The sequence below is a fragment of the Acinonyx jubatus genome, chromosome B4 (genome assembly GCF_027475565.1).
Source record: "Acinonyx jubatus isolate Ajub_Pintada_27869175 chromosome B4, VMU_Ajub_asm_v1.0, whole genome shotgun sequence".
Taxonomy (NCBI): Eukaryota; Metazoa; Chordata; class Mammalia; order Carnivora; family Felidae; genus Acinonyx; species Acinonyx jubatus.
The window spans coordinates 12,082,057-12,107,699 of NC_069387.1; the positions used below are offsets into that span (position 1 = coordinate 12,082,057).

The following is a 25,643-nucleotide window of genomic DNA, read 5'->3' on the forward strand; positions in this document are numbered from 1 at the left end:
TCCTTCCTTCCCTCCTTCTCCTCTCCCGGCCCTCTGCGACACCCCTTTACATCTAACCTCCCCGCACTCGGCCACTCGGGGTGCCTGTTACAGATTCCCTAGTCCACCAGAATCCGGACTCTGCTGGTCAGGGGCAGGGCGTGTGACAGGCATCCCCAAGTGATCTTAAAGCAGGTCATCTGGAATGTTCTCTGGGAAACCCCACCTTTTACCAGTCCTTCCTCCTTGAGATCACGTGAATTACACGGACCTCCTTGTCCCCAGCATTTTTTCTAAACGTGAATCTTCACGAAGATCTCCTCAGGTGCATAATCCGCTTAGCTCGCTTCCTCTCAGTAGGCCCGCCACCAAGGAAATCATCAGCATTCAAGGCATGATCAACATTTAAGAATTCAGATTTAGTCATCACTGGTGTTGTCAAAAAAAAAAAAAAAAAAAAAGCTCAACAGCATGTTCACCTTACTCAGAGGTTTCCAACACATTTTATTTTGCAGACCACTGGTTTGTAGCTTTGGGGGACCAACATCTGTATAAATGCCTACAAAACGTCCCATCAATGTCAGTTCCGGAGCGGCCCCTGGGGTCCCGCACACCCGCACGTATGGCTTGAGTTCCAGTCATGCCCGCGCAGCGGCCGCCCTCTGGCTCCTGGTGGAGGGCGCATCCGCGGTGAGGCCTCTTCCGGGGGCGTCCTCTCCCGAGGGCTGGTTTCCTTTGGCAAGAGGAGGGTCTGTTCTCACGGCTTTGGTGCCTGCAAGCAGGAGGCATTCAGAAACTCGCAGGGACGGGGGTGCTTTATTCTCTTAGGCAGACACTTGAGCCACCGGAGCACTCGTGTGCTTAATGACAGCGATCCCCTCCTTACTGTTTGGTGGGTTAAGACAGAAGGAAGCCTCTGTTTTTAAGTAACACAGAGAAACACCTTTTTGGATCGCCTATTTGTTCTAGAACTACAAAATTTAATTCAAGAAAATATAGGTCCCGTGAAAGACTTAAAAGTTTTATAAAACTAAAATCTAGTTTTCCCCGATAAATTGTACTTTTAGCCAAAACCCTCCCAACGCTTCTAAAATAATACTAAAGGGGGCATCTGATTATACAAGAGCATTAAAAAAAAAATTAAATATTTATTTGAATAACAAGTTTAAGTTCGAGCTGCGATGTTGGCAATGCAGATTTTTAACACAGATCACAAAAAGCGTGCACAAAAATGGACTGGCACCAAGGACAAAATAATGCTGAGAATTAGGCTAAATAACTGATTTTAAGAAAACAAGAAGCCTGAATCACTATACAAAATATAAAATGTATTAAACACTACCATCCACAGAACAGTCTTTATTATGGATTATATTTAAAAATTATTTGTGTAGTTACTTATATATTGAATTGTAAATGAGTATTATACACGAACCCCCTTTCGGGAGGCAATTCCTTGTTGCACTATAGAACATCTAGTTACATCGCAAAAAGTATCTTTTGCTGTCAATAAAAGAAAACAGTTAATGGTATTACTGCAAATATTAGGAAGGCTACAAAAAAAGAAATTAGATTTCTTTCTTGTCTTCAAAGTGCTTTCCATGCAGAGTTCAGCACTTGCCTCGTTTAACTGAATGCGCTATTGGGAAAATGTCCTGGGTCAAAGAGATGTTCTCGAATGAGGACACCGGGCTTTACAAAGGAAAGACTGGAAGGAATCACGCGACCCTCTCACTACCGGGCTACCGTTGTGTCACTTACCAATTCCATCTTTCCAGAATCCCATTCAAGACACTTTAAAAAAAGACCAGACTGGGAACGATAAATACACACAAAATGAAAAGACACCAACTGCTATCTGACCCCACGACTGGTAATGTCTGTGCTACGTGAAAGCACCTTTAAAAAGAGCCTATGCGGCAAGAGATAAGTGTCTAAAGATTCAAAATGAATCAACAGTATTGGATAACAATATAATTCTCAACTCAGAAGCTGCCTCAAGATTAGGTGCATCTTCAGTTAATGTAACAGGAAAAAAAGGCAATGGATTTTATTTTATTAATTGCATCCACTCACAAATCGACCTAAGGTCACCAGATGTGTAGACACAATGAGATTTTTGTTGTTGTTTATAGTCTTTAATTGAAATGATGAAAAAGGAACTAGATCTATGTAAAAACAAAACCAAATAGCTAGTTGGGTCTAGATTAAGAGGTGGCCCCCGGGGTGGGGTTCACGTTCTGAGTGGCCACCTGTGGTGCGACTTCGATGATCCGGGGCTTGTCTATGATCCTGGCTGTGCGGTTGCCCTTCTCTACGATCCCAATGATCCATGCTTGGTGACCTTCCCCGTATTTGGGAGACTTTATCTCTGCACAGAATCGAGCAGCTTGCTCTCTCGGTAAACAGATTAGGAGGCCTCCTGGCAAAGGGAAAAACAGAAAATCGTCAGCTGGGATTCCCGGTGAGCAGTTTCTCTGCTACGGCCTTTCCACCTCGCTTCCGCCCAGATGGCCGTTCGCTCAACAACTCTTTTCTGTCTCTACAAGAGCTGCCCCTTCCAGTCAATTGAGAAGCCCACAGATTAAACTGCAGAGCAATTAGCGACTTCTTGGTAAGCTACTATGTTAAAAAGCACACAACAAATTTTATTCAAACAATGAAAATGAGCTAGGTGTGACTCATTTAACAGGAGTAAGGTGTCTAAGGCCTCAATAACATACGTGGGAGCTACTTTATTCTTGCCTCACTGAAAGAAATACTTAAAACCGAAAGAGAACTTTTCCTTTTTGACTTATCTACGTGGATTCCTCAGTTTATAAAAAGGGTTTTTTTATATACTTTTTTTTTAACTTAAAACTTAAGATCATGAAGAGGTGTAGGCCTCAGAGTATCTGGCTCTGTCCTCTTCAAAACAGAAAAAACATAAAATAGGTTACAAAAACCTTCATCAAATATAGGTCAGTAGCTCAGACAGAAAATTTTATGTATTTGTAAGTGGAACTAACACAACCAGGAAGAAATATGTATCTATACTTTTGCAAAAAAGTAAAAACTTCTCAATTTTGAATGAAGGAAACAAACGGAATTTGCCAGTAATATTCATCAATTCACTCAACACTTACTCCAGGCCCACCGGGTGGCAGGCACCATTCTGGGCAGACATTGAACCAACAGCTCAGTTGTCCTCTTAGAATTTTTTTCTAGGAAGCGGATTTAAGTTTTTTGCTGTTTTTTTAAGGACAGGAAATTGAAGGGTCCTCTACAGAGGCTGTGGGAGGCCTACCAGCGAATTGCAAGCCCTCTTACAGAGCGGACTTGGGGCAGGGCTTTGGGGTCCTTGCCTCTGGCTGCACCCCAGAATCCTCTGGGCTAATCGGGCTTCCTGGGGGTCAGGTCTAACCACTGGTATTTTTTTGTTTTTTAAGTTTTTGTTTATTTATTTTGAGAAAGAGAGAGAGGAGCAAACAGAGGGAAGGGGGGGGAGGGAGGGGGAGAGGGAGAGGGGGAGAGGGAGAGGGAGAGGGAGAGGGAGAGAGAGAGAGAGAGAGAGAGAGAGAGAATCTCAAGCAGGCTCCACACTGTCAGTGCAGAGGCTGGTGTGGGGCTCAAACCCATGAATTTTGTAAGATCACAACCTGAGCCAAAACTGAGTCAGATGCTTAACTGAACACCCCCGGGACCCGTACACATGGGTATTTTTAAATCCCCAGATGATTTGACCCTGTTGTCAGAGTAACTCCTGAGTTAGCAAGAAGATAGAAATAACAAAAGCCGAAAAAAGACAGAGAATATATGGGGATGAAACGCAAGAGTCAAATTAAGGGGCACTGTGGAGACACAATATACTATCTCATTCCCGAAATTGCAATTTGACTTTTTCTTCAAGGAAAAAACATAACCTGTTCACTGTAACCTATAGGTATCACAGTTAATTCAGATGCTAAGTTTCCAATGAAAGCTGAGTAATGACTCCTTTTCCCCATATTCTCCCTTCCTTCCATCCTGTCACCAAACAGAAACACTGAAATTTAACACTGCTCTCTATCACACACAGAATGGCAGGGCACCCGTGGGGCCTGAGAACATTCGTGCTAAGTAGGCCAAGGTTATCTACCAGCACTGACCTCACACAGTTTGGGGTCATGCTCAAGTACCTGGCTGCTTCCTTGTCAGAGAAATTTCCATTAGCCTCACTAGCTTAGTCCTCAGATCTGGGCCCAGGATCCTTGTACCTGATGTCTCCGGGCAGGTCCCATGCATGAGGCCGAACATGTTTCCACAGGCCTTGCTCACGGCAGCCATCTTGGCCAGGACGGGAAGGTTGTGAATCACAAAGGACACCTCATTCCTCTGCTGCTTGGCCAGGTTCTGCGCGTGGCCCAAAATTCCAAAGCCCGTGATGTCAGTGGCAGCGTGGGCGTTGAACGTGTGCATGAGACCTGCAGCTAAGAGAGGACAGAGGACCCATTTATTACCTGGTGAAATAAATGAAGACTGAGGAGAAAAAAACCCACCTCATCTCAAAATTTTAAACAAACTTTGATCTCAAAATTCCTACTTCATCAGGGCAATGACATACTGGGATAATGAAAAAGTAATTTGCCAAAAACACCCATTTTTAAAAAAATGCTTGTTTATTTTTGAAAGGGAGGGAGACGGAGAATCCGTAGCAGGCTCCAGGCTCTGAGCAGTCAGCACAGAGCCTGACATAGGGCTCGACCTCACAGACTGGGAGATCATGACCTGAGCCAAAGTCGGACACTCAACCGACTGAGCCCCCCAGGTGCCCCTGAGACGTGATTTCTTATTCTACTTGAACCATTTAGAACTATCAGCAGCTTCAGACTACAGTAATTCTCCAGTGAACAAAAAAAGAATTGCTAGCTCAACAAAAGGTAAACCAGCCTACACCATCCTCAAGTCAACAGGACTTTTTAAGATGGACCTAAATTCAAAGCATTCTCACTCTAAGTGCGTTGCCTAAACTAAGGTTAATTTTTGAATTAAAAAAAAAAAAGTTTCAAAGTACTTATAGGTTTGGAGAAAAGTGAGCAGAAAGTAGAGGAGTTTCCTATATACTCCCTGCCCCCCTTCTCTTACTAACATCTAGCATTGGTGATACATTTGATACACGTGATGAGCTGTTACTGACACGTTATTATTAACTGAAGTTCATTCACCTTGGGGCTCACTCTTGATGTTGTAGTGGATGTGTTCACACATGTATGACATGCATCCATCATCAGTATCACACAGAGTAGGTTCACTGCCCTAAAAATCCCGTGCTCCACCTGTTCATCCCACCCCTACCCCCAGCTCCTGACAACCACTGCTCTTTTTACCGGCTCCTTAGTTTTGCTTTTTCCAGAATGCTAGATTTGGAATCGTAAGAGTATCTGGTCTTTTCAGATGGTCTTCTCACTCAGAAATATGCTTTTGAGTTTCCACCATGCCTTTTATGGCTTGATAGCTCATTTTATATTTTAAAAATGTTTATTTATTTTGAGAGAGAGAGGGAGCATGAGCAGAGGAGGAGCAGAGGAGAGAGAATCCCAAGCAGGCTCCACGCTGTCAACACAAAGCCTCATGCGGGGCTCGATCCCACAAACCGTGAGATCATGACCTGAGCCGGAATCAAGAGTTGGATGCTCAACTGACTGAGTTGATTTTTAGAAGAAGATCTGTGTCTAGGTTCACTTCCTGCCTGTAAATGTCCAGCCGTTCCAGTACGTTCTGTTGAAAAGATGATCCTTTCTCCACTGAATTGTCCCTTCTCCTTTGTCAAAGATCAAACAATATATGTGTGGGCCCATTTCTGGCCTCTGCCTTCTGTCCCACTGATGTCCTCGTCCACCATTACCGGCATCACACTGCGGCGACCACTGTAATTACACCGTCTTGAAGCTGGGTGGTGTCAGTCCTCCAAATGCTCCCCTTCAGCACTGTGTCGGCTGTCCCCGGGGTCTTCTGCTCTTCCATCCAAACTCAGAATCGGTTTGTCAATATCCACAAAATAACTGGCTAGGATTACGAATGGGACCGCATTGCACTGAGTTCCATTCACACATCAAGTTGGGAAGGCCTGACACCCTGATGATACTTTCTATCTCTGTACCTGGAACACTTCTCCATTTCTTTGTATCTTCTTGGACTTCTGTCATCAGTTTTATAGTTTTCCTCATACACAGCGTGCACGTCCTTTGTTAGATTCATACTGAAGTAGTTCATTTGGGGGGGGGGGGGAGTAACTGAAAGTCTAGTTTTTAAAAGTTAAATGCTTCTCATGAAATGAAATACACTCCACGTTTACAGGAGCACTCTGGAGTGAATGTGTTTTTTGGTACATTTTCTTTTTAGACAAAGATCTCTTTTACCTAAGCGCATTCGCAACAACAGAGGTGGAGAGAATTTCTAGTCCATCACGGTGGTTAAGCAACTAGACATCCATTCTATTAACACGCCTGGGCAGGGCAGGGCAGCAGGCAGCCAGTGACATTTAATAGAAGCAAAGGCATGCAGTTTAGCAGCTCTTCCCAGTGCCATCTTGGATGAGCTTAGAGGACACAGTGAACCCCAGTCAGTAATCAGGGTTCCATTTTTACTGATCACCATTTTGTCCCTGCACAGGGAATTACTGTTGCGAATTTTACTATGGGAATTTTAATGAATCACAATGAACTCCTTCCTGTGCAGCCAACAAAACCCAGCTTCAACCACTACCACCTTTCTGCTGGGGTCTTACCTATTCCTGCCTACTCGTTGGGGGATATGGGTGGGGTGGGTAACTTTAAAGCAAACCCCAGTCATATTACCTCACCTGTAAACATTTCAGTATGTAATTCTAAAAGATTAAAAAAAAAAGGGGGTGCCCTGGCTGGCTCAGTAGGTTACACATTTCTGACTCCTGATTTCTGCTCAAGTCACAATCTCAGTTTGTGGGATTAAGCCCTGCACTGGGCTCTGCGCTGATAGCGTGGAGCCTGCTTGGGATCCTCTCAGGCCTTGCTCTGCCCTTCGCCTACTCATGCTCCCTCTCTCCCTCCCAAAAAAATAAATGTCAACAATTTTTTAAAAACATAAATAAAAGGTTTTAAAAAATTTAACTACAATACCATTATCATTCCAACACAATATTGCACGTTAACAGATTTCTCCTAAACCTCTTAATTTTTAAGAGTTTCCTCTTTTTCTCCCCCATGCCATTTGTTTGTTGTGGAGACAGAGTCACTTTTTCTGTGGAAGTTCCTGCATTCTGGATTTGGCTGTCTTCCCTGATGATGACAGGTTCTACCAAACTGGCAGCCAGGTCCAAGGCATGATGAGATTCAAGTTCAGTTTCTCTGATGGGGGGGGGTGGGGGGCATTTATCACCTCCCCACGAACCTTTCACCTAATGGTTTTTAGCAGCCACTGATGTTTGTTGAGGTTCGTTAAATCAAGGGCCCAGCAAAAATGGCAAATGTGTGATTCATTCTTCCAGCATTTATTCGAAGTGACTCTTCTAAAGAATTTAAAAAACAATTAATTTGGATTTCCCCAAATACCACCCGTATAAGAAAGGTAAAATGTGTGACTGAATCCTTTATTTTCATAATGCATGGTTGGTGCTCTAGCAACTTCCAAAGGTGGACAAGAAGTTTCAACTCTCATTATGATTTCCTTGGTTTTCAGACGCTTGACATGCTTCAGCTGACTCCAGTCACTCTTCCTTTTGATATTCAAACTGCCCCCTTTCCAGTCTGACTGGTGGGGTCAGCTCTTCCAGTTCTGGTGCAGTGACAGGACCTCATTAGCTATTGGGGGCTCCATTACTTTCAGGCACAGGAGGTCCCGAGCTTATCTTCTGCATTTCCTTTCCCAGAGTTGAAATCAGTCATTTCCCCAAGGAGTCCTGGCACTTTTTCATGGGAAATGTTAATTTTCAGATCACAATCTGGGCACTAGGAGTTCATTACTATTGGGTTATCACTGCTTCTAGGCCTTTTCAATTGGCTTGGAAATAAGTATTTTTAGGGGAAAAAAACAACATCCTGAGTTCATACTGTTAATTCCAAAGTAAAGATTATAGTTTATTTTTAATGTTTATTTATTTTGAGAGAGAGAGAACACAAACTAGTGGGGGAGGGGCTGAGAAAGAGGGAGAGAGAATCCCAAGCAGGATCTGCGCTGTCAGCACAGAGCCTGACACGGGGCTCGAACTCACAAACTGTGAGATCATGACCTGAGCCAAATCAAGTTGAACGCTTAACTGACTGAGCCACCAGGTGCCCCAAGATTACGGTTTATAACCCTGCTTCTTTGGTCTTATTTCTTTTTATTCTTAAAATTTGTTCCCAACTATACTTACTTATTTTATCATACTATACCAATATTTTCATCAACACAAACCCACTGAATACAATGACATATCTTTGTGGGTTTTTGTCCTGAGGCTGTACATTGAAAATACCAGGCTCAGACTGATTTGAAATAATTCTTCCCCACACAGTTTTGAGACTCCTTAACTTGATATATATTAGGCAAATTTTTTTCAATGTTTTTAATGTTTGTTTATCTTTGAGAGGCAGAGCGTGAGTGGGGGAGGGGCAGAGAGAGAGAGAGAGAGAGAGAGAGAGCGAGACACAGAATCCGAAGGAGGCTCCAGGCTCCGAGCTGTCAGCACAGAACCCGATGCGGAGCTCAAACCCACGAACCGTGAGATCATGACCTGAGCTGAAGCTGGACGCCCAACTGACGGAGCCACCCAGGCGCTCCTCTATCAGACAAGTCAAAAAAAGTGGTAGCTTCCAAGAATAAAGACCTTTCAGTGCTTTTAGTGGCTGTACAGTATTCCATGGTAAGCACACAGACTACGTCACTCAGTAACCTACTGATGGACATTTGGGTTGTTTCCTCCATTAGAAATTGCAAACGGGCTTCAACGAATAATAGCCTCGCACACACGTCATTCCATAGGTCACAGAGGCAAGACCACGGAGTCAAAATAAATGTACATGTAATTTTGCTAGATATGACCAAATGCTCCTCCATAAGCTTCTGCCATATTGTATTCCTCCCAACAATGTACAAAAAGTAAGGACTGGGAATCTTAAATGCTCAAATACAAGCAAACTGAAAAAGCATACAAATAAAAATCTGTAAAAATCACTTTCTTACTGTTTTATGACTTAATTTGAAGGACCAAAAAAGAAAAAAGAAAAAAGGAGAAAGACTCCTTAAACAGTTTGACACATGAACAGAGAAACACAAACGAAAAGTCTTGGTCCGTAAGTGAGGAGAGCAACTGAGGACAAAGAATTAAATAATTACAATTTGACTTTGGAATAGAGCCAAAGAAATATTCCTGGAACACAGACAACTAACTATGGAAAAATTTGACCCCCCCCCCCCACTCCCCGCAAATTCACGAGTGGGCAAAAGGTAAATTAATTATGTTATATTTCTGGTAGATCATCCAAGGCATTAAAAATTATGTGTTCTATGATGAGATAATGTGGGAAAAAAAGAATTCAGTAATGTTAAGTAAATAAAAACACATTCCAAATACAAGTAAAATGTATGAAAACCACTAGCTAAAAACATGAACAATAAAACAACAGTAAACCACCAACCAATGATAGAAAAAAACCCTGCAAGAAAACATAAATATATTAACAGAAGCTGTCTTGGGTGGTGGGACCAGGGATGATGTTTCTTCTCTCCTTTTTTCATTTTCTAAAAACTTCTATAATGAGCATATTTTTTTTTATAGTAAAAAATACATATAAAATAAATGGAAAAATATATTACAGAAAAAATTTAAATGTGGCAGGTCATTATAAACCGTGGCGTACAAGCACCCTCAGAAGCTACGAGCACCATCTAGAAACGCCGAGGCAGCACTGACCTCTTACACGTATGGACCAGAAGCCCAGGCCGAGGAAGTTCTCTGCAGGAACCCGAATGCCCACTAGCAGCAGTCAGGGTAAGTCAGCGACAGAATGGATAATTGTACAGCGATGAAAATGAATTAAGTACAACTACATACACCAGGAATAACACTCAGGAGTGTTAAATGTGCACAAGACAGCAAGAAAAAGAGAACAGGTATGATTCAGTGAAGCAAAAAATTTAAAAAACCCAACTAACTGCTTGAAGATACAAGTCTTTGTGATAAAAAGATTTTAAAATACATGAAGGGGTGCCTGGGTGGCTCAGTCAGTTGGGCACCTGACTCTTGATTTTGATCATGATCCCAGGGTTGTGGGATTTAGCCCTGAGAAGGGCTCTGCACTGAGCATGAAGCCTGCCTAAGATTCTCTCTCCCTCTCTTGCTCTAAGATTAATAATAATAATAATAACAAAAGCAAAATATATGAGAATAAACATGGGACTCAGAGCAGGAGCTGCTCCTGCACAGGTTCTAGGAGCAGAGTGTGGGAGGGACACCTCTGGGCTTCCAAGACCACGTTGTTTCTCGTACGAGACGGTGGGCACATGGGTGTTGTTCTCTTAAGCCCTGCACATATTTCATAGAATTCTTTTGCATCAACTGGACATCTCATAAAATTTTTTTTAATGTTTATTTTTGAGAGAAAGCCTGTGTGTGTGTGTGTGAGTGTGTGTGTGAGAGAGAGTGCGCACACACGCGCATGAACAAAGTAGGCAGAGATCAGAGGGACAGAGAGGATCTGACGCAGGCTCTGTGCTGACAGCTAAGAGCCTGATGTGGGACTCAAACTCACTAACTGCGAGATCATGAACTGAGCCAAAGTCAGACGCTCAATCCACTGAGCCACCCAGGTGCCCCAACATCTCATAAAAAATTGTAATTTAAGGAAGGGGAGAATGGCAAATGTTGGAAAAACATAATCTGTTTTCACAGTTTTGTAAGTTAGATTATTTATTTATTTAAATGGTTATTTTTGAGAGAGAGAGAGAGAGGGAGGGGGGGAGGGAGAGAGAGAGAGAGGGAGAGAGAGAATGAGCAGGGAAGGGGCAGAGAGAGGGAGGGGGACAGAGGATCCGAAGCGGACTGTGAGCTGTCAGCACAGAGCCCAGTGCAGGGCTCAGACTCATGAACTGTGAGATAATGACCTGAGCCAAAGTTGGATGTTCAACCAACTGAGCCACCCAGAAACCCCAAGTTTATCAATTTTTAAGACAGAGAGAAAGGGAGAGTGCGCCCATGCATGCGAACTGGGGAGGGGCAGAGAGAGAATCCCAAGTGCAGGCTCCATTTCAGGAACCGTGAGATCATGACCTGGGCCGAAATCAAGAGTTGGACACTTAACTGGTTGAGCCACTCAGGCGCCCCATATTGTCACATTGTGAAGTGATTCAGAGTGTCGGAAAAGCTCTTTTAAGATCCCCTGGTCAGCCCTACCATTTCCTCTTTTTTCAATAACTGAAGAGTTCATTGGCTTAAGAATCATATCCGTTTGGTGCAGTCATTTGGGGGAAACTGAAGGATTGAGGGGAGAGGACAAAGAAAGTACGTTCAAATCTGTTTCTGACTGCTTGCTCAGGGAACTCGGAAGAACCGAATGAAGAGTGACTTTTGTAAGGAAAAGGTTTTTGAATTTCATCTTCAAAGTTCCCGGACAGGACGCCCCACAACCCACGTCCTTACAGCATGCAATTAATGAGGAGAAAGAACACCGGTATTTCCAGAAAAAAAACCGTATAAATTTCCTTCACTGCCTTATGTTGATGGAATTTGTGGTACTGGAGAAAGAGCAATTTTGGAGACAGATTTGGGTTTGAGAACAGCATCTGCCTGTACTTACGTACTTCCTTTCGGCCAAAGGGGAGAAATAGGATCCAATTCACAGAATTGTGAAAAGGAAAATATCCATAAAGTACCAAAAAGAAAGCTAGCAGGTGGCAAAGTTAGCTCATTCGATGTAACGAGTACCCACGGTGTGCCCCGCATTCTTCTCCGCGCTGGGGACACCACGGCAAACAAAACAAACAAAACTCTGCCCTCTTGGAGCTGACGTTCTAAATGCTGGTTTGCTTCCAAATCATCTGCACAGATGCTTTTCTAGAAACAGTTCCTCTGGCACATCAGAGGTTAGGACTTCAAAGACTCACGAGAAGAGCTTCCTTCTTAATTATGCAATATGCCTGGTGTTTTCTATCTGCATATGAAAGGCAGGAAAAGGGGAGAATATGATGCTTCAACTCTATGAGAAGTAATTCCCTCAGCAAGCCTTGCTGCTTTCAGGAAGGAGAATTCTGCTTCTGGAACTTTCCTGGTTTACTTTATTAATTTTTTTTCTTTTTTCTTTATTTTTTTTTTTTACCATTTATTTATTTTTGAGAGACAAAGAGAGACAAGAGACAGAGCATGAGCAGAAGGGGCAGAGAGAGAGAGAGAGAGACAGACAGACAGACAGACAGACAGAATCCAAAGCAGGCTCCAGGCTCTGAGCTGTCAGCACAGAGCCCGACACGGAGCTCGAACTCACAAACCATGAGATCATGACCTGAGCCAAAGTCGGACACTTAACCAACTGAGCCACCCAGGTGCCCCTTTCCTATTTTATTTTAATCTGCTTTTAAAACTTAGTACCAAAACATTCACTCAATTACCATGCATAGAGACTGTGAAATAGCCTCAATTTCTTACTAAATTGTTCAGAAAGGAATAGACCATAATACTACAAGCATTACAAGCAGTAGTTTCAAATCCTAGGTCCCCACTGATTAGCTGTGTGACCCTGAAGGAGTTGGTAGCTACCTTGTAAGGTTGTCCTAAAAATTAAACAGGAAAGTAGGTCAAGTTCCTGATACACAATAATTACTAAATAAATGGTAACCGCTATTATTACATTTTATCAGTATTAGGAAGCTAGATGAGAAATAAAATGTAGAGGAAAAAATTATGACATGTCTATTCCTTTATACACACAAATGTGGGAATCAACAATGAGAACACCTCGAAATAATAATACTTTTTTTTTTTTTTTTTTTTTTTTTTAGAAAGCGAGAGTGCAAGCATGAGCAGGGGAAAGGGGCAGCGGGAGAGACAGAGACAATCTTAAGCAGGCTCCACGCTCGGTGTGGAGCCAGACACGGGGCTTGACCCCACGACCCCGGGATCATGACCTGAGCCACAGTCAAGTCAGACACTCAACAGTCGGAGCCGCTCAGGCGCCCTACTAAGCCAAATACTTTCGAAAGTATGCTATATAAATTTCACTTCCATTTAATCAGGGCACAGAGGAAGTCAATACTGCCCATAATCACAGAAATTTAGAACTAGAAGGAACAGAGAGAAAATAGAACTTCAACTCTTCTCTGCGCCTGGCACCGCTGTCACTGTGGGGGGGATCTAAGCAAGAGGGGGACAGAGGTGCTGGCAGGGCCACGGCGCCCCGGACCCCAGGCGCACAGAGGAAAGTGTGCTGGAGGAAAAGCTTTCGCGCCCTCACACCCTCGTCCGATGCAATGTTTCGCCCAGTCCTCGGTCATCCGTTTTCTCGAATGCAAGTCACGTTTAAAACGCGTTTCTGTCAGGAACGCACAGAGTATCTGGATTCCTACTACTGACCTATGACCCCAAACCAGGGACACACAGACGGGCCTGCAGTACTGGCCGAGACCGTACGTGGCCCACAGAGCCTACACTGTCTCCCTTCCGGCCGATCCCGCCCCTTACCTGTTCTGTTGAGCCTGGCCATGTTCATCATTGCCTCCTGGTATGCCAACTCGACATCTTCCTGGGTGACCACCAGCTTGATCTTATTCCATTTTTCAGGCTAATGACGGGAACAGAGGTTAGGAGGAAAAGAGAGGGAAAAAATGTGATTAGTCTTCTAACCACTGAAGAAGAGTGTATTTTTCCCTTTGTCACGTTCTGGCGGTTTCCCTGACCTAAATTTGTACACAAAGGTTAAGTTTTCCAACTTGCTCTCGTGACTAGTGTTTCAGGAGCCCCTTCAGACAGAGAATCGTGCGATCTTTTCTGTTCTCGACCCGCAACTGCCGTGGCCCAGGCCTGCAGCGTGCCGGCCACGGAAAACCAGCAGGATGCGCCACGCACGCACACAGTCCCAGGTGTCCCCTGCTTCTCCTCCCCACCTCCTCTAATAAGCTGATGGCTCGCATTTTCATACAACTACACTTTTACTGACTTCACCTAAACTCTGCATCAAGCCATCCGGGTGGACAAGACACTACGAAAACAGCTTCGGGGCGCCTGGGTGGCTCAGTCAGTTCAGTGACCCACTCTGGGTTTTGGCTTAGGTCATGGTCTCACAGTTCTTGGGATCGAGCCGCATCAGGCTCTGCGCTGACAGCGTGGAGCCTGCTTGGGATTTTGTCTCCCTCTCTCTGCCTCTCCCCCATTCATGCTCACGTGCTCGCTTGCTCTCTCTCTCTCAAAAATAAACTTAAAAAAAAAAAATAGAGAATTTGATTGCATGCACCCCAAGGACAGCGTTGGGCGACCACAGAGGAGATCACGAAGGTCAGGGGAAAAGAGGCTTCCTTTTTTCCACAGTCTGATTTCCAAAGAATCTAGCATCACGATGTGGGTTCATGACATACTACCATTACGCTCCGTCAGCGGCCATCATTCAGGCATTCGTTGTCTTTAATAATATCCAACGATCTACCACCCAACGCAGTAACTGAAGTCCATCCCTGCGATCCTCCCTTGGCCCACAGCTCCCTGTCCTCCCCCAGAGGTAACAACCTCATTCTCCTGCCACACAAAGTAGTGTTCTCATACACACAGGTGCCAGGACAATATACCCTTGGGTTGCTTCTGACCTTCGTGAAAGGGTATTAGGCTGCTACATGACCTTCACACCTTGCTTTTTTCAATTTTGCGCATTAAAAAGAGGACAGGTGGTGTCAGATTGGGGGTAGGGAGCAGGCTCCCAAACCCTTCGTCTTTCAGGCTCCTTTGCCTCACCTACTACCAGTAACCTTGTTGAATTACTCAGACCTGGGTGGTCCTATGGAAAGTCACTGTGGATTGCTGGCCTGTGATGGCTTTCCAATCCGATGTACAGGTGATCATACCTGATGGGAAACCTCCCCTCATCACAGGACGGAAGGGAAAGATAACTAAAGAATGTGGCTTAGAGATTTTCTGTACTCTGCTGTATTGAGCAAGATATACCTGGCTGATAAATAACATAAAATTATTATTCCTTTTCAACTGTTTCTCAGGAATGGTAGTTCAGATGACAGTTGCAGAAACGAAAAGCATCAAGTTATGTGAGACTATGCCACAACTGGATTCATTTTTGAATCGTTATGGCAAGGAGAAAATTCTAAATGAAGTACGACTATAGCTCAGCAGAAAAGTGACTCGGAATAATAACTTCATATTCTAGATGCTTCCTCCATGAGATAAATATTTATCAATATGTTATGAGTTACTAGTTATGACTCATTATAATTATAACTCATTATAACTATATTTAGTTATAACTAAATATAACTCATTTATATAAAATAAATAAAACAACCAGAAACCTCAAGACTAAAATAATTTGTCAGTAACTGTGCCCGTAGTTCTACCCCAAACACTACACTTTCTGTACACTCTCCTTTTGTTAGTGATGCTTAAGACACAAAAGATAAAGCATTTAATACGCGTAACTCTGTCTTTAACATAGGACGACGGACAGTTCCTAGAATTTCTGTAAGGATGTGGCTGATAAAACACTTCCCGGCAGTGCGACTATTTCGAGAAGACAGAATGAAGACGTGTGGCAGATCTGCGATGTGTGCAAACATGTGCAAGGGGACGGGCTTACTTCCGGACGAGACGTGGTGCTCGCTCTGGACCAGACACACCTTCTCGAGAAGCGAACTCCGGTGCCAGACCAGGGAGATGCGCCACCGATCGGATGTGCGAGGTGAGCGCCCTGGTCTCCAAACCAGTCGCCCCAACAAAAACTACCACGGCCCCAAACATGTGCTGCTACCCCGCCCCCCGCCCACGATGGCAAGCAGCGGTTCACTCACGATATCCAGCCACTGGTGCACGGCCACGGCCACCTGCGTCCCCAGGGGCTTCGTCAGCACAAGCACGTCCCCCGGTACTGCGTTATCTGGCCTGGAGAAGAGAACAAGGCGGGTTCCAGTCAGGGGCACAGAAGAGACAGACGCACTATCAGCAGAACAGGAGCAAGAAGAGGCTCGTAAAAACTATCTGTGCTTACTTAAATTTAAGCCAAACACCATCAGCGGAGTAGAACCTTCCAACTTAGCGCTGAGGCTGCCGCTGGACCAGAAGCAATGGCAGAACTGAGGAGCGTGCAATCACCCACAGGTCCCCCCCACCCCCGAGAAGTGTCTGAAGAAGCAAATCACTTAACCTTCAGCCCCGCTTGTGTGCGATTCTCAGTACAGACCCACCGTGGTTCTGGGGCAACCAGACTTCTGACACCAGGGCTGTTTTTCACAAGCACTTACGAGGTAGAGACGCAGTGGGATGTGGCTCAAATCTGCCAGTCTAACGTTTAGGCGATTTCAGCAAAGTTCTCAAACTCAGACTGTTCAACAGTAAGTTTCCTACCCAGGCCCAGATAGAATCCTTGGTTGTTCCTGGTCTGTTTTTGTTTTTTTTTTAAATGTATAAACTTCTAAGTTTATCTAGAGAGTGAGAGCATACACACACACACACACACACACACACACACACACACACACACGTGAGAGATCGGGGGAGGGGCGGAGAGAGAGACCCCAGCAGGCTCTGTGCTGTCAGCATGGAACCCGATGCAGGGCTTAAACTCACAAACCGTGAGATCATGACCTGAGCTGAAATCAAGAGTCTGACGCATAACTGACTGAGCCACCCCAGCGTCCCTGGCGGTTCCCTCTCAAAGAGGGAAGGCAAACACTGACAACACGAGGACCGATCCCCAAGCCACACTCCTATTATGCTGCATCATCACTACAGCAGGCACCTGTGTCCTCCTGGTCACCCAGCTGCTCTATCCTCCGATGGCAGGTGACGCACTCCCTCACCCACGTCAATTACAATGTCCGGGGCACAGACTTCAAGTCAACAAATAACTCCCCGACTCATCCTATGTCTCTATCCGCTGTTAGGTTTGAAAAATGTTAACTCTATTAACAGTTTACAAGAAACTCATTTTCCAAAAACCAGACCTTAAGACATAAAAGTCTTCAGCTCTGACTCAACCACACCTTAATGCTTATACGGTCTTGCACATCACAGATTATGTGTAACCCATAAAAATTACTATCAACAAGTTACATGCAATAAAACTGACGGGTTATTTTTAAGTTTACGGGCACTATCTTATGAAATATAATCATGTGTATACGCTCATTCCTATTTTACAAGCTAAACGTACATACTGTTGACCAAAAAAAACCCACTGAAGCTTGTTTTATTATTTTTCCTTTCTAATTGTTGCAATTGCTAAGTGCTTTTTCTACCAAAAAGCTGAAATGTGTGAGGCAGAGAGACTTTCAGGGTCTTCTGTCCTCTCTATGTGGCAAGTTTGAGAACCTCCCACATAAAAGAGAGGAAAACAAAACTCTGATGTAAGTAAAAAGCAAGACCCTTCGCACGAAAGCTGTCAGATAATGTGTCTAAAAGGAGCTCCAAACAATCAAAAACCGAGCAAAAGACACGAATATATGAAAAACACGCTCAACTTTACTCACGAAGTAAGGTTTAGGCCACCAAACTGACTGGTAAAGAACAAGAGGTCTGTTACCAACAGGTTGTCTTCCCATTCGCTGCTGCCAGAGCCTCTCTGAAGGGCAGCCTGGAGACACCCAGTGCAGATACTCCGCACACACACTGGACCCAGCAATTCTACTATGAAATATTTCTTACCGAGAGCCACACTCACGCAAAATGATCGGTGTGTAAGGGTACGCACCGACGTACTATTTATAATGTCAAAATAATTGAAAATAATCTAAATGTCCACAGTAAATTGGTTAAAAATTGGAAAAAGTGGTTGCCCAGTCCAGGAAGGGAAACTGGTGACAAGGAATGGGGGAGGGACTCTGCATTGTAGACCTTTCTGGATCTTTTGAATTCTGAACCGTGCGGACACGGTGCCTCATAGTATTTACTCATAAAAAAGGGTAAACGAATGGAATTTGGAATCCTTCAGAAAATGGGACACGGTGGCTTTTCTTAATAAGACGTTCAAACATGAAAAGTTAACAACTTGTATCAAGAGAGAATCTTTCAAAAAGAGAGAGAAAGAGGGGCGCCTGGGTGGCTCAGTCGGTTAAGTGTCCGACTTTGGCCCAGGTCATGATCTCGCGGTTCGTGAGTTGGAGCCCCATGTTGGGCTCTGTGCTGACGGCTCGGCGCCTGGAGCCTGTTTCAGATTCTGTGTCTCCCTCTCTCTCTGACCCTCCCCCGTTCATGCTCTGTCCCTCTCTGTCTCAAAAATAAATAAACGTTAGGAAAAAAAATTTTTTTAAAAGAGAGAGAAAGAGAGAAGGGGAGAGAATCTTTCCCAAGATCCAGAAAAGGCCAGAAAACACAGGAAAAGATGCTCGCATTATTAGCTACCGAGGAAATGCCCATTTCACTCAGGGCTATGTCACCTCCCACCCGCTAGGATGGCTGCCATCAAACATGCAGACAAGAACCAGGACTGGTGAGGACACACACGGACGTTCTCCCACGCTGCTGCTTTGGATGTAAAACGGTGCCACTGTTGGGAAAGCCGTGTGGCGGTTGCCCACGATACACAGTTACCACAGGACCCAGTAGTTCTTAGGTATATACCCGTGGGACAGGGAATGTACGTCCACACAAAAGTTCACAGCAACATCATTCGTTAACACATCCATCAACTGTGAACACACCCATGTCTAACATGGGCAAATTCACAAAACAGAAAGCACATTACTGGTTTCCAGGACGGGGGGGTGGGAGGGAACTGATAGTGACCACTAATAGATACAGGATTTCTTTTGGGGGCAATCAAAACGTTCTGGTACTGGACAGCAGTGATGGACGCACAACCTTGTGAATGTGAAAAACCAAGGAAGTGCATACTGTAAAGAAGTTTAATTTTACGTGGTATGAAATTTTGTTAAATAAATTGTACCTTAATGAATAAAATCTAGGGGGTGCCTGGCTGGCTCAGTCACAAGAGTGAGTGACTCTTGATCTCGGGGTCGCGAGTTAGAGCCCCAGGTCGGGAGCAGAGATTACTTAAACAAATACGTATTTTAAAAAATCCAGAATTTTTAATAAGCAGGAATAAGGCACTGATGCATGCTACAAAATGATGAACCCTAAAACCATCACGCTAATACTATGTGAAGTCACAGAAGGCAGACGGGGAACAGGGGGAATGTGACAGACATTGAAGGAGGGCGGGTTTCCAGCTGGGGTGACGGAACGTCCTAGATCAACTCTGGTGACGGATGCATACCTCTGTGAATGTACCGAAGATCACTGCTTTGTGTACTCTAAATGTGTGGATTGTATGTGATGTGAATGAGCATCTCAACAAATCTTTGCCAAAAAATGAAAAAGGGGGAAGCAAGTCAGGAGACACGAAACAGAAATCAACTTACATGATAAATTCATTGGGCTGGCAGACGGTGGTAGCCACTCCTCCCAAAACGATCCAGGGGTTTAACACCGTCTGGCCACCCGTCACAGACGTCCCCGCCTCCTCGGCTGCGTCTTTAAAACCCTGTATAATTAGGGGCATCACTTTATCCCTTTCCTACGGTTTAAAAGAACACAAATGAAAAGTCACATAATTCAGTTCAAAACGCAGGAAAGAGAATCCACCCTTGTAGTTTTAACAAAAGACTGTAGGGGCACCTGCGTGGCTCAGTCAGTTAAGTGCCCGACTTCGGCTCAGGTCATGATTTCGTAGTTCCCAAGTGTGAGCTCCGCGTCGGGCTCTGTGCTGACAGCTCAGAGCGTGGAGCCTGTTCAGATTCTGTGTCTCCCTCTCTCTCTGCCCCTCCCCCGCTGCGTTCAGTCTGTCTGTCTCTCTCTCTCTCTCTCTCTCAAAAATAAATAAAAACATTAAAAAAAATTTTTTTACATAATGAAAGATTGTAAAGCCCTGAAGGAAGTCCTGGAAGCTTACAGATGGGGCAGGGAATAACAGAAAGAAATACGGAACAGTTGACATTGTAACCATTTTATCAGAAGTTAGAAGTTGTTCTAGGTTACAATGTGAATGAAGCCCAGATAACAGAGAATTAAAAACTAGGATAGGACTGGATATACAGGTCTGCCCTAAATCTGAGCCAGCAACTTACATGGTTCCCAAGAATTCCAAGACTAGCTTAAAAAAAAAAAAAATTCAATTAATTTAAAAAAAAAGGAAAAAAAAAAAAAGAACTCTAGAGCTGGCTTAATACGCATCTCCAGAGCCTGTTAAAGTCATGACCCAAGCGCATGTTGTGGGGGCTTTACTGCAAATAGGCAGGGCAAAACTTCTTTTGGGGAACAAAAATGATCTAAATGGAAATCCTCTCTGTGTCAACCAGCAGGCACTGGCGGCAAGGCCACACACACTGCTGAGTGAGCCATAAACACACACGACACCCGTCTCTTCACCATCCACATCAGCGACCCAAGCAGCAAGCAGAGGAAGGCGGCCAGCCTCCGTGCCACAAGCCGGGGGTCTGCAGGGCGGGCCCGGTCCACACGCCTGGCACGGAGGTGCTATTACTATGGCCTAGACTTTATCAAACAAACATGACTGTCTTGGCTTCAGTCTACCTGGAAGAGAGAACGGGAAGCAGGTGGTGGAAACGAAAAGAAGAATAGGCCAGACTCTCTATTTTAATTCACGGACAGCTGCCAAAAACTAAACAGGGAGCCCGACAAGAGTAGGAAAGCTGCACTGCCTGGCCGCCTCGCTTTACAGACGAGGGACGCAGGGCGACCCGGTCAAGTGACGCCCCTGAGACAACAACACTACTTACCCTGTCCGTCATCTTATTACTGATTCCAAGGAGCATCAGCATATTGTCACATTCCGTGACCCCCATCGCGTAGAGGTCGCTGAGGACATTGGCACATGCTATCCTGCCCTGGAAGAGAGGGGAGGCATGAGCGAGGACAAGTAGGGGACTTTCCGTGTGTGCCTACAGGGCACGTCCCAGAACTTGGGGACTTTCCAGGGATGTGGTCCCCGTTTTCTGTGTCCTGCATTCAGTCACAGAACCACTAGGTCGTTCCTTCAGTCTTTCTCAGACATTCCTGCAGCAGTAATTTCCATGTTCTTTCCCGTTCTAAGATATTGGGAGAAATCTGCAATTTATGTAGATGGGGAATGGGGGTTGGGGGCACACACTGGGGTGAGCGAGGCTGGAGCGGATGGTTCTGGGAGAACTATAGAAGGAGAAAGTTTGAAAACAACAGTCCTAAAGCAATCTTGGAAATGGCCATGTATCCTAAACAGACGCTAAAAATATGTTGACTTTACTGGTTACAGAGAAGATGGTTTTTTTATAATACAGGGAGGGAGAAATTTTGGTAGCTTCTTTTCAAGGCTCTAGAAGATAAACAGGAAAAACATCTTGGTTGAGAAATCAAAAAATAGAAGAGACAAAAAAAACCCCAAAAAACAAAACAAAAAAAAAACCATCCAAGCTCGAAGTCAGATTGTCTTCTAAAGAAAATAAAAAGTGTTTCCAGTGAGCTATATTATTTAATAAGGGACTTCAAAATGATTCAAAAGAAATGTGATAAGATTTTGTTCTTTTATCACCACTGGAGATTCATTAAAGAGAAGTCGTCGGGGCGCCTGGCTGGCTCAGTCAGTAGAGCATGCAACTCTTGATCTCAAAATTGTGAGTTTGATCCCCATGTTGGGTGTAGAGATGACTTAGAAATAAAACTAAAAATAAAATAACATAAATGTTAAGTTGTCACTTCTAGACAGTGAAGGAGAAAAATAACAAATTTTTCTTCTGATATAGGGACAATCAAACCCCCAAGGATTATTTCCAGCAGCTGGTTCATGGCTTGTTGAGGTTTCCTTACAACTTCCTGGCCGATCAGCAGTGAGCTTAGAAGCAGCACTAGCCAGGGCCACAGGTGTTTTGCACCTTGGGGGTGTAGAGCTGCAGCAATTTTCTGTCCCTTCTGTCCTGGGCTCTCTCACGTGCTTTTAAGACATGCTGGATAAAGGATGGATTCCGGTTCTAGCACCTGTGCCTCTGGTGGCGCCTGGGGTGTGGTGCAGGTCAGGCTCAGGATTACTGCTCGAGAGAAGAGACATGCAGAGGCCAGACCAGGTTTCTAGTAAATTGTATGCGTGTCGCTGGCACCTGAGAGGTGGTCTTCCTCCTCCCCGCACTTAGCTGTCTCATGGCCTAGGTCCCTATGTGTGAGGCTTGATCCCAGCGCCCACGGCACACAGGGAGGACCATTTCCTAACAATGGGACGTTCCCAGTCGCTTCATCGGCTCCTTGTCTGGTAGGGTAGGGGGTTAAAGTTGGTTAGACCAAGGGGTTGCTGGCGTAACCGTGCACAGAACAAATGGACAATATATCTAGGCAGGCCATGATCAGCAGCTAGAAACTTCAACGCAGCAGTTCGGACATGTATTCTACACAGTGGCAGCTAACACACCGACGTGGATGGTGACCAGAATCAGAATGAATGGTCAAGAAGCTTAACTGTGGTGAGATGCTAAGCTGTTTACTTCCGGAAGGAAACATCTAGGATCAGTCCCGCTACAGAGTATGGTTCACACCTCTAAGCCTGAAACACAGGAGTGTGGAGTTGACAACGGTCAAAGAGAGGAAAGAAGGAAACCACAAACATGTCAGTCAACACACATGCTGAGACAACAGGTGTTCGTGCAGACGTGCATCAGGTACAAGAGCAGCAGAGGGCTCACCGCGTCTGCTGTGACTGCCTTCCGCAAGGTACCAAGTGTGAGCAGGGCACAGATCCACTGGCTCCACGTGCAGAAGTCAGGGCAGGGCGGGACGAGAACAAGTTGGGTGTGACAAAAACAAAATCCCCAGCCACAGCCCCAAACCCGACCAACAAGCAGTCCCAGATGTAAAAACGCACCAGGGTCAAACTCACCATCATGTAAGGGTCATCGACGATAGGATAAATGTAATCCGTGGTCTGAACCAAAGAAAGACCGCCGTGCCTCAAAGGAATGACACAAGTATCCATTCCAATGCCTGCAAAGATGAAAGTTACCATCACCCCAAAGTCAGATGGAAAAGCCGCTTCATTTCCTACCACTGGTGTTGTGAAGACGAACAGTCGTGTGCACGACACTTAAGGAACACTGCACCCTGCCAATAAAGCAGCATGTTTCCTATCAAGTAGCATTAACTGAAATAAACGTGAAACATAACTAGCTTAAGATAGAAAGCGAGAATAAAATTCATTAGTCATGAAGACTCAACTTCTACACGGTACAATTTTTAGACTCTAACGATGTTTCAAATGGAAATTTCCCCTTCATATTACTGTATCATGTGACTGGCACCACAGAGAATTTCCTTAAAGATGAGAAAGTGTAAGTACAACTTGGGTTGTCTTATCTATTGGTGCTTTCTGAACCCGATCTTCAGGCAATTATTCTATTTTCCCCAACAGAAAATCTGTAAAATCTTTTACACACATAAAAAAAAAAGTTATGGGGCACCTGGGTGGCTCGGTCGGTTGAGCATCCAACTTTGGCTCAGGTCATGATTTCGTGGTTCGTGAGTTCGAGCCCCACATCAGGCCCGCGGCTGTCAACTTGTCACTGGAACAGATATTCATATTCATTGCTTCCAGTCAAGCAAGTACATACTCTGTGGTACCTAGGTGATCTGTTACGTAGGTTCCCGGAAGCATTTTTTAAGAGGAAACTTTAACATTTCATGTTATTCCTCTTGTGGAAAACTTGTAAATGTCACCTTTACTAACTTACATTATGAACAGGGAAAAATACTTTGCTAAACAGGCCTGTAGGAAACATTTCAATTCATTAAGAATTGTTTCTAGGGGTTCTTTCCCGGTCTCTCTCAAAAAAAAAAAAAAAATTGTATCTAAATGTTTAGAAAGACAACATGGACAATTGATGATCTAATTAGAAATAATTCCCTTTTACTCAAATCAGTTTAGAAATGATGAAGACTGGGCTGCCGTAGGCTACCTTTCTTTGAAAATCACCTGTAATGCAGGTGTTCTCAAATTCAGACTGGCCTTCCCACCAAGTAAGCTGAATACCCAGTGCTTTCCTATGCGTCTCTCCAAAGGATGCCCTCCAGGCCTCTTGGGACTATTTCAACTTTGTGGCGAACAGCCGAAGGCAGAGAAAGAGGATGAAACAGCAAAGGACACAAGCGCACAGCAGGCACCCTCGCAATTCAGAATTCCAAATCCAAACGGAAGGAGAAGAAGTCCTGTCTGTATCAGGCGGAAGTGAACACACCAGTACCTTTCATGTTTTGCTTGAGCAACACTGCTGAGGCACAGCTAACCCAGATCCACAACGGCAAAATACCCAACAGAGGCCGACTCACAGGGCACCTTACTTCCCCTGGCCTTGACCCCTTATTACGAATGCAAAAACAAAATCAGGTTTAATAAAAAGTCACAGGCTCATCGAAGGCGGGCTGATTTTCTGCAAAGCAGTGTCTGGATGGCAAGTCTCACAGATCTGTGACAATGGAGCAGGCTGCCCAAGGTAGTGAGGGATCCCCAGTGGGAGGTCAGACCCAGCAGGGAAATGCACGGAAATTCATCCCCGGCAATTTCACCCAATTTCACCCGAGGGCGGCTGTTGAGCAGGTAAGTGCCAAGGTGAAGAACCACAATTTAACTCATATTGAGTCTCCCTACATTGGTAATGCCAACAACAGGTTATTCTGAGAATGTTACTATTTGCTTTAGAAAAGAGTGAAATGCTGTTTTCTTCGGGGTTTTCATGTAAACTACAGGACTCCTGAAATAGACTGAATGCAGTTGCTGAATGTTAGCTTTCAATGTTTCTAATCTGGTTAATCCTAAATTTGAATTAAATAAATTTGAGGGACGCCTGGGTGGCTCAGTCGGTTGAGCATCATCTGACTCTGGCTCAGGTCATGGTCTGGTGGTTTGTGTGTTCGAGCCCGTGTCCTGCTCCCGTGCTGACAGCTAAGAGCCTGGAGCCTGCTTCGGATTCTGTCTCTCCCTCTCTCTCTCTGCTCCTCCCCTGCTCACGCTCTGTCTTTCTCACTCTCAAAAGTATATAAACATTAAAAAAAAAAATAAATTAGAATCGTGAAGAACTTAATTTCTACTTATATGCTGCATCAGAGCATTCGGAGTGGTGACTCTTGAGCCTGTGTACCAAAAAGTCAACATTTCATTAGTAACGTTTCAGATCAACTATATTTACATGATGTTTTTTATATACAATGCATTAGGTTAAATCAAATATGTTAGAATTAATTTCTTCTGACGCTCTCTGTTTTAAAGATTCAGAAATTTGAAATTATACATGTGGCTCACATCACATTTCTTTTAGACAGCACCAGTCTGGTCCGTGGTGATTGGGGGAGAGGGACAGTCCAGGGAGAGGGCAAGCGGTAACAGAGGAAATTGCCACAGAGTGGAGGAAGCCTCAAATACCAGAATGAGCGGTGCAGATTTAATTGTCAGTGGATGCTGGAGAATTCTAAGCTCTCAGCAAGACTGAAGCCGTCAAGAAAAAATAACCCAATGATC

At 44.5% G+C, this 25,643-nt stretch overlaps 1 protein-coding gene across 5 annotated transcripts in view; it reads right to left on the reverse strand.

Annotated features, from left to right (window-relative positions):
• Nucleotides 1-463: 463 nt before the first annotated feature.
• Nucleotides 464-25,643, reverse strand: part of SEPHS1 (selenophosphate synthetase 1) — a 30,734-nt gene continuing 5,554 nt past the window's right edge. For 3 of the 5 annotated variants that reach the window (XM_027073439.2, XM_015067775.3, XM_027073440.2), the window contains exons 3-9: nucleotides 23,016-23,119; nucleotides 20,896-21,003; nucleotides 19,519-19,673; nucleotides 15,952-16,042; nucleotides 13,628-13,727; nucleotides 4,215-4,427; nucleotides 464-2,401 (exon numbers count right to left, since the gene is read on the reverse strand). In XM_027073439.2, the coding sequence (XP_026929240.1) occupies nucleotides 2,187-2,401; nucleotides 4,215-4,427; nucleotides 13,628-13,727; nucleotides 15,952-16,042; nucleotides 19,519-19,673; nucleotides 20,896-21,003; nucleotides 23,016-23,119 (986 nt within the window). In that variant the 3' untranslated portion in view covers nucleotides 464-2,186. The remainder of the gene's footprint in view (nucleotides 2,402-4,214; nucleotides 4,428-13,627; nucleotides 13,728-15,951; nucleotides 16,043-19,518; nucleotides 19,674-20,895; nucleotides 21,004-23,015; nucleotides 23,120-25,643) is intronic. The other 2 variants (XM_027073442.2, XM_027073443.2) reach the window with 2 other exon arrangements.